At 41.3% G+C, this 9495-nt stretch overlaps 1 protein-coding gene across 1 annotated transcript; it reads right to left on the bottom strand.

The window, feature by feature from the left end:
* Positions 1-579: 579 nt before the first annotated feature.
* RBBP9 (RB binding protein 9, serine hydrolase) lies at positions 580-8708 on the bottom strand. The gene is made up of 5 exons (XM_066387055.1): positions 8533-8708; positions 7324-7366; positions 6275-6380; positions 2792-2877; positions 580-2046 (listed from the first exon to the last, which is right to left on the bottom strand). The coding sequence occupies exons 1-5, from the start codon at positions 8629-8631 to the stop codon at positions 1811-1813; spliced, it is 570 nt and encodes a 189-aa protein (XP_066243152.1). The 5' UTR covers positions 8632-8708; the 3' UTR covers positions 580-1810.
* Positions 8709-9495: the final 787 nt, after the last annotated feature.

Raw genomic sequence — 9495 nt, 5'->3', positions numbered from 1 at the left:
ACAGGCAGGCAGGGAGAGAGACGAGAAGCATCAAATCTTTGTTGCAGCACCTTAGTTCATTGACAGCTTTCTCATATGTGCCTTGATGGGTGAGGGGCAGGCTACAGCAGAGCGAGTGACCCCTTGCTCAAGCCAGCGACCACGGGGTCATGTCTATGATCCTACACTCAAGCCAGCAACCCCACGCTCAAGCAGGTGAGCCCACACTCAAGCCAGCAACCTTGGGGTTTTGAACCTGGGTCCTCTGCATCTTAGTCCGATGCTCTATCCACTACGCCGCCTGGTTAGGCATTTTTTTTTGACAATCTGAGGGAAAAAGACGTCAGTGCCCCTGACTAGTCAGCTATTGCATGTTTTAAAAATTCTTGCAGCACACCAGTTGAAATCTGCTATTTAATAATGGACTGAAAATTGAGGCCATTCTTAGGGATTGTAATAGACAAAAATTGCTAGGAAATGATAAAGGTTTTTTCTGAGGGATTATGATCGAAGAAAAATCAAGGAATGATGCTTGAAAGAGATCTAAAGGACCATGGAAGTAAAAAGGTAGAACTACAGGAAAAAAGTTTGAGTGATGGAAAGGTTATTTTATAAAATGATTAAGACTTGGCCCTGGCTGGTGGCACAATGGATAGAGCACTGTCCTGGAGCACAGGCAGGGTCACCAGTTTGATTCTGTGGTCGCTGGCTCCTCTCAGGTCACTGGTTCTGGGCTTGACCCTGAGGGAGAGGGTGCCAGCTGGACCTCCAAGGTCACGGGTTCAAGCCCTGGTCAGGACACATAAGAAACAATCAATGGTGCAACTAGGTGTAATAACAGGTTGATGCTTGTGCCCCCCCCCCCTCAAAAAAAAAGAAAAAAGACTTTCTAACAAAATCCACATTGTTTCAATGATTTCATCCTTTGATACTGTGCTCATTTCTCAGGCTTTATAGAGAATCATTTAAAGCACTGGGCTAAATTAATACTATGGCAGAGGCCATGAATGGATGGATGGCTTGCAATTTGTGTGTTGCAGTGTTTCTAAGTTTTTAATTTACACTGTGGTTGCCAACTAATTTGTATGTATATGGACTGGACATAATTCCATATACGTATAGATGATATATATCAACATATGTACCCCCTGAACATAAAAACCACTGTATAAAGTTCTTTCCTCAAAAAACAGAAAAATGGCAACACCTTGTCATCTCCCATAACATAGGTTCTCCACATTGCCCATATCCTCACCACTGTGGTCTTACACAAATAAGGCTGACTGCTTATATTCCCTACTGGACCCTTGCACACCCCTGCCTCATAGCATCTAGGATTAATTCTCTCAACCGATGTGAAGGACTAGGGGTAGAGGGTAGGGTGTCACAGGTGAAAGCCTCAGTCTGGGTTCAGTATCCTGGGCCAGCTCAAACAGCAGTTGGTGTTTCGATCTCTAAGCCAACCCTGGACCTTTAGTCATATTTTCCTTCTCCAATAAAATGGAAAAGTTGTACTTCAAAGAGGAATACAACTCCTATAACGTACATGCAGTCTAGTTTTAATCTGGACTTGAAATCAGGAAACCTGGCTTCCATTTCTGTCTTACTCACTTTGGGTGGATAAGATATCCTTGTGTCTCATCATACAGGGAAAATACTACTTGAGTTCATAGCAATTTGGGTAGATGCAGATGCTATGGAAAATGGAAATGCTGTTTCTAACTTAGTTTGAGCACTGAAACTTGTGTTTGTTTTTTTAGGCATTTTCTAATGATTATTTACCTATAATCGGATCATTGCTCTAATATACTGATATGCCAAATAGCAGAAATCATTCTGTCTGTGCTGGTACTTTCAGCATAGACTTGACCACATTAATCAGTTCGGGAAAACACGTGTTCTGAAAGTGGCCACGGTCAGTGAATTTGTACAATTTGGCTTCCAGCCTATTGGCCACTTCTTGTTGTTCCTTCCAGGGGAGGAAAGGATCATCAGTGGAGCCAAACTGCACAATGTGGGGACAGTTGGCTTTGATCTTCTCCCACTGCCAGGGGCGGTTGAAGTATCCTATGGGGAAAAAATATATATAACCTATCAGTGGCCATGGATAACTTCCATTCTAGCCATTCTAAAATTCCAGTGAAGACCATAGCAGAGACAAAATCAGAACCAAGTGGTTTTCAGATCTGTAGGACTTGTTACCATAGGTACAAATAAAGTCAGGCCTTGAGGGTTTAAGTCTAGACTACAGATTACAAATACTCTACAACCTCAAAGTGCCGAACTTATAATAAAAGATGGGTGGTAAATAGTTTTCATGTGTTATTAGATTTTTTTTAATCCAAAAGACAATACTGTTTTATAATCTAAGGCAGTCCTGGCCCTGGCCGGTTGGCTCAGTGGTAGAGCATTAGCCCAGCATGTAGAAGTCCTGGGTTCAATTCCCCGCCAGGGCACACAGTAGAAGCGTCCATCTGCTTCTCTACCCTTCCCCCTCTCCTTCCTCTCTGTCTCTCTCTTTCCCTCCTGCAGCCAAGGCTCCATTGGAGCAAAGTTGGCCTGGGCGCTGAGGATGGCTCCATGGCCTCCGCCTCAGGCGCTAAAATGGCTCTGTTTGCAATGGAGCAACGCCCCAGACGGGCAGAGCATCGCCCCCTAGTGGGCATGCCGGGCGGATCCCAATAGGGCACATGGAGGAATTTCTCTCTGCCTCCCTGCTTCTCACTGCAGAAAAATACAAAACAAAAAACAAAAACAAGCAGCCTTGTGGCTAGAGGAGGGGCTTTTCTAGAGTTTCTGCCTTCACACTTACCACTTGCACGCTCATTTTCATCCCCCAAGTCTGATGTGTATGCAGACACTAATACAATCGCATATACTCGATGTGTTTCTGCATACCTGCAGAGAGAAATGATGTCAGCCAGTACTTAATGTTAAATCTGATCACCAAAATGTCAGTTACCCACCAACGAATGCATTTGGTTTAGCTTACAGGAAGTATGTGCTCAATGCTGTTGAAAGTAGTATGAAAAATAGTAAGGAAACTGCAGAACTACAAGTCCAGTGGTTAATCACTTAATTTTCACTACTTGATGAGTTTCTACTCATTTTTCAAGGTAGTCCAAACCTCTTCTTCTGCCCTTTCCAGATACACAGAAAAAGTAATCATTTTCTTCAATGAGTGCATTAATCTACTTTCAGTATGCATCAGCACTATGAGGTTAACACGGAGATTTCCAGGCTCAGTCCCAGAGTATGATTCAGAAGGCTGGGATTGAGGCCCAGGAATCTGTTTTAAGGCAAGATGCCTCCCCCTACCAACCATATATTTTTTAAAATTCTTATTAAATTGATTGATGGATTTCAGAGAGGAAGGGAGAGAAAGAGAGAGGAAAAACAATTTGTTATACGACTTACTTATGTATTCATTGGTTGATTCTTATATGTGCCCTGACTGGGGATTGAACCCACAACCTTAGCATATCGAGATGACACTCTAACCAACTGAGCTACCTTCCAGGGCTGACCAACCCAACCATATTTTAAGGAACACTGTACAAGAGCAGAAATGTACCTCTTTCACCACACACTCCCTATTACTGTATTACTCGTTTGTGGCGTATTATATCTGTCTCCTCCAATGTAAACTATAAACTCCTTACGGGCATATATGAATCTTCTCTTTGTGACCCTGTTGCCTACCTAGTACAGTGCCTGGCAAACAGTTAACTATTTGTAGACAGTTCCCTCAGCAAAAACTAGAATGGTAACAGTTTCAAGGAGCCTTTGTGCCAGGAAAGATTTAGGGTTGGTATTTTGTTCTTGGGTCTAAACTTTCCCTTCCAACCTTTTGTTTTGAAATTTTTCAAACCTACAGAAAAGTTAGCATAACAACCACCTAGATTCATTAATTTTGCTACATTTCACCTCTAAATACTTCAGCATGTATCCCTAAGAACACCCCTTACACTATTGCACCTAATAAATTTAACATTGAGACAGTAATATTAAACTGTTTTCTTTTTGCCCAGTTGTACCAAAAGTGCTCTTTAAACTGCTTTTCAATCCTAGACTCAAAGATTATGCATAGAATTTGGTTTTCATGACTCTGTAGTCCCTTTTAAATTTTTTGTTTAAAATGACAGTTTTTAAGAATTTACGACTAAGAAAGAAAACAAGAAAAAAAAGCAAACATACACAAGATATAAGAAAAAAATATCCTGGGCAATAAAAAATTATTTTAAACCAAAAAAAGAATAATTCCGGCCAGCTGTCCTGCACATTATTCTCATACCTGAATTTATCTGTTTCCTCGTGATCAGACTGAAGTTAAACGAGGGTACTACTACACAGGTGATGTGTGCAACTCCCAGTCCATCCATGAGAGGCACCAGATGCCAAGCTGTCCCGTTATTGCTGAGATTGTTTGGTTACTTGCTTAAGGTGAAAAGACACAGTTTCTCCCTGTGATTAACAATCTGTGATGTGAGTCCTCTGTGACTGTCAATACCCTGTTTGGCATCTATTTATTTCTCTTTGCCTACCTTAAGTTTAGAAGTCAATTCCTAGAAGGTTGCTGACAATCCTGCAGTAAGTTACAGGGATCTTTGACAGAAGGCACGTCTTTGCTCTATCTGCATAGCTCAGTTAATAGCATCGTCCCGATACGCCAAGGTTGTGGGTTCGATCCCTGGTCAGAGCACATATAAGACTCAACTAATGAATGCATAAATAAGTGAAACAACAAATCAGTGTGTGTGTGTGTGTGTGTGTGTGTGTGTGTGTGTGTCTCCTTCCTCTCTCTAAAATCAATGAAAATTGTTAAAAATTAAAAAATAAACAAAGGCACATCTTTATTAGCCAGTGGCCTGAGAATAATTCAGGTGGCCTTGAGTTGGTACAGATTTCAGCATAAAGGGGTTTCTTCATTTTCCAGATAACCGTTGGCAGCTTATAAACACTGACTATACCATAATTCTGTAGCTCCATGTTGGAAAGCATTATTATCATAGCTTTGATTAATATGGCTGGAAGTTTATAGAATTTGGCAAGATTCTCTGACATGCATTCATGTGACTTCCTGAAGGACTGCTTGGGATGAGGCTAAATAAATAAAAGCTACAATCCTTTGTCATCCAAGCTGGCAAATATGGAAGAAACCCAACCCTAACAGGCTTATTCAGCCAGCTAAGTCCCTAACCCCTAGGTCTTATACACCTAAAGGGAGAGATATAATGTTCTATAGAGAGCATCAGGGATATGCCCATGAATCCTAAGAGTTGGGGGTTTAAGGATGGAAGAAGTAACAGCCTTTAACCAATAACAAATATTTACTGAACACCTACCATATCCCAGACACTCTTCTAGGCACTGGGGTTTCTGTGTCAGAATGAACAAAATCCACTCTTGTGGATCTTACATTCTATTGGCAGGAGAAATACAAGAAATAAACAGGATATCAGGTGGTGAAAAGTGGTATAGATAATAAGGGGTATATTAAGGTATAAAGGGAATTGAAGCCAGAAGGATGAGGCTATTTCACACGGAGTGAAACCCTGAGCTCCCTAGCTTGAACACAAGTTCACCAGCTAGAGCACAGTGTTGCCGGCTTGAGTGTGGGATCATAGACATGATCCCATAGTTGCTGGCTTGAGCCCAAAGGTCTCTGGTTTGAAGCCCAAGTTTGTTAGCTGGAGCAAGGGGTTACTGGCCCAGCTGGAACTCCCTGGTCAAGGCACATATGAGAAAGCAATCAATGAACAACTAAGGTGCCGCAACTATGAGTTGATGTTTCTCATCACTCTCCCTACCTGTCCCTATTTGTCTGTTTCTAGCCAAAAAAAAAAGAAGGCCTCACTGAAAGGGGACACTTGAGCAAAGCCTAAAGAGGAGAAAGCACACAGGTATCTAGGGACAGAGAGTTCCAGTAGAACAAGAGCAAGCACGGGCTTAAGGTCCGTGCATACTTGGCATTAAAAAACTGCAATGAGGTCTGTGAACCAGGCTGGGGGCAGTGAAGGTAAAAATGACATCAGAGCTAGGTGTCTTGAAAGCCAAGTTTTTCTGAAGGGATGGGCAGCTGCTGGGGTTGGAGCCAATTCTGTTTTAAACCATCATTGTATCCCAGAAAATTATCACACCACTTACCAAACTGGGAAGAAATTAGGACAGATTATGTTACCACTTGTGAGGTCAGCACTGTTTCCTCTACAGTGGAAACCAGATATACACAAGGTATTTCCCAAGCAGGCTTCGTTGCAGCCGACACAGGGTGATAATTCAACGAGGATCGCACCTCATGGCCGCAATGGCCCCGGAACTGTGGCCTATGATGATGGTCTTCTCATCACAGTGCAGCTCCGTCTCCATGAACGGCAGCCAGATACTCTCTCGAGCTGTAACTAAGGTTCAGAGTAAAGAAAGAGTCTGTCACTTTATAAGGACAGCCTTAGTCTAATGCTACCCACCATTCTAATAGATGACTACGCAGCTCACAACTTTTAAAACTTCAGCACACTGTGAGAGATGGGGCTGTTTTAACAGAGCCAAAGATTTGTGTGTTGCTATTTGAAAGAATCAAATTCATAGTTCTGTTTTTGTTTTTTGTTTTTTATTCATTTTAGAGAGGAGAAGGAGAGACAGAGAGGAGCGACAGAGAGAGAGAAGGGGGGAAGGAGCTGGAAGCATCAACTCCCATACGTGCCTTGACCAGGCAAGCCCAGGGTTTCGAACCGGCAACCTCAGCATTTCCAGGTCGACGCTTTATCCACTACGCCACCACAGGTCAGGCCATAGTTCTGTTTTTATTTTTCACCATTTTCTTGTAAGAAAATACTGAGGAAATAAAATAGAACTCGGAAACTTTAAACTTTCCAACTTAAAAAAAAAAACAACTTGACAATATTCTCTCTCAAATTTGTACATTCTTTTTCAAAACAAATTCCTGAGACAAGTCATAGCCAAACTCAGAACAAAAGTAGCACTGTTATATTTTTAAATATTAGGACCTCCTAGATGCTGTAAAGTTTTACCCTAGCTCTGTCTCAAGTGAAACGCCCATAAATTTTTCCTGGAAATATTTGTTGATTTATAGAAGGGAAAATCAAACTGCTTGCAAAATAGAAAATTAAATTTTACCAAGTCCAAGTGCTTTACTTGATCCATACTAGGATTTTTCCATAGTATTTTTTGGTATATACCCGCCTCGCCAGACTACTGCCATCATTCATTCTTAGGTACATATTCTGTTTGGCTGCTCTACTATGATATTCTTGTTCTCTACCACAAAAATGCAAGATCAAAATCAACAAGATGAGGTTATTTAAAAACACTTTTAATACTCACTTGGGTCAGGCATGTTTTTAGCCAAACACTGGAAACCAGGTATCTATGACATGAGGAGGGGAAAAAACTATAATAAACAGCTTAATTATAACTAGTACTCTGCTAATAAGAAACGAGACACCTAATATGATCTTTATTCAACAAGTGTTTGTTTATGTTAAGAAATCAAGTGGGTTAAGTATTACAGAATTACATATGAATATACAATCCCTCTCATAAACTTTATCTGTCGATAGTCTACATCTAGCCCGCTCTGTAGGTCTCTATGTAGAAAGACCTTTATCTATAGAGAGGGCATGAGTGAATGAGTTCTGGACAGACTGACCTGGAGCCAAACAGACTGTGCACCAGGGAGTAGGTAAAATGTGGTACAGAAAGTTGAGAGATCCTATCCCCTTGGGCAGCCCCAGCCCAGACCTCTTGGTTTGTAGCTCTGGCCATGGTTTTCTGCCACAATCCAGAAATATTCTAGAAACCTCTAGAGTTCTAGAGCAGTGAGATTATCGGGGTGGTTAACACTTTCACAGGCCCACGGTTGAAAACCACTGCGAGTCTAGAGGACAGCAACCCGGGAAGCAATCTTGTCTGGTTTTGGAAGAAAGTTAAAAAAAAAAAAAAATCAACATGCACAAGACAACCTACAGAATACTGTTTTTATAAAGCTTACAAAGAAGCCAAATTAATATGTTGTTTAAAGGATACATACTTAGGTTGCAAAAGTACTTTAATCTTTAAAATAGGAGCAAATGAAAAAAATTCAAGATGGCAGGGAACTAGGGTGGAGAAACACACAGATGGCTTCTATTGGTAATGTTCTAGATTTCAGGTTGGTGATGGATTCGCAGGTATTGATTACATGATTCATAATTTACATACGTTACATATATCCTTTGTATATATTAAGATTACATGTTGAATTTTTTTTTAAAAATCTGAGACAGGAAACAAAGACGATACCTATAAAACTATACGGGAAGTCCCAAATCTGAACCAGCAGCAGGTACAGGGAGGGGATGGGGGCCCTGTCTCTGCAGTTTTATCAAAATTCTGACCACTAGTTTTAGAGTTTCAGACTGGGCAGCAAAGGAGAGTAAATATAGGGGTTGGCGTGAGAAGTGGGAAGACATAGGTTCACACTTCAGTCCTCCATCCCTTCCGTCCCCTACAGCTCCAGTCCAATTTCCCAGCGCAGCTAGGCGTGTCTCTTACCTGCTCTAGCCCCTTCTTCACCCAGCCATACCAGCCGTGGGTGGCCACATCCCCGCCTCCGTTCCCGGGAACAATTACTGCCTTGTTGGGAAAAGCCATGAACGTAGAAATGCCAGACTACTCCAGCAGCCCAAATGCTGCGCTTAGAGCCTGGAAGTGAGTCGGCCCAGGGAGCGAGTCGGACCAAGGATCCTGCACGACAGCATTCTGGGAATTGTAGTTCTAGGGCACCAAGAGAGCCGTTCATTCACTGTGGCCTTACTGCACAGGGCAACCGAAAGCAAACCTTACGAGTTTCAATCGAATGTAAATCACCTTTTCCTTGCTTCTTACTAGCGCTTGCATTACCTACCCCCTCAATTAGGACAGGCTGTGACAAGTGCAGAATGTGTTATCTCTTTACTAGAATTATTGATATTTCCATTAGGAAAGTGTGCTTTTATTCCAAACATGCAGAACACAGCCTACTTATTAGTTGAGGACTCCTGGAATCCATACCAGATTTCCTTTGGATTTCAAAATAGTTCTTTGGATAATAGTCGATATCAACCCTGTTTGTTTATTTTTATTTTTATTTTTTACTTTAAATGCTATCCTTTAAAAGGTTTCACCATTTGTGTAAAATACATGGATAGCATTTATACTTAAACTAATTTATAGACTGGGGAAGCTGAGATACCAGTAAAATGGTTTACCTATTATAATACTGAAGTCCAGAAAATAGAGTAACTGGTTGTAAATTATATATTCAAACCTTATTGAATTAAGGTGGGCACAGTCTGTGTTATAAATGGAAATGAACAGTAAAGTACTTCTTATTCCTTGCCCTCCCATGGACTTATTGGATACATCATATATATTAGCATCTGACATTGAGAAACATTCTTCAGCAGTTTATTTTTTTAACAGGTACAAGTAGGTGATCAACAATACACTGCACCCCCCCACCACCACATTCTTTAA

This window comes from Saccopteryx leptura, chromosome 5 (genome assembly GCF_036850995.1).
Source record: "Saccopteryx leptura isolate mSacLep1 chromosome 5, mSacLep1_pri_phased_curated, whole genome shotgun sequence".
NCBI lineage: Eukaryota > Metazoa > Chordata > Mammalia > Chiroptera > Emballonuridae > Saccopteryx > Saccopteryx leptura.
Note: the sequence above shows the minus strand (reverse complement) of the source record. Positions and strands in the feature narration are given on the sequence as shown.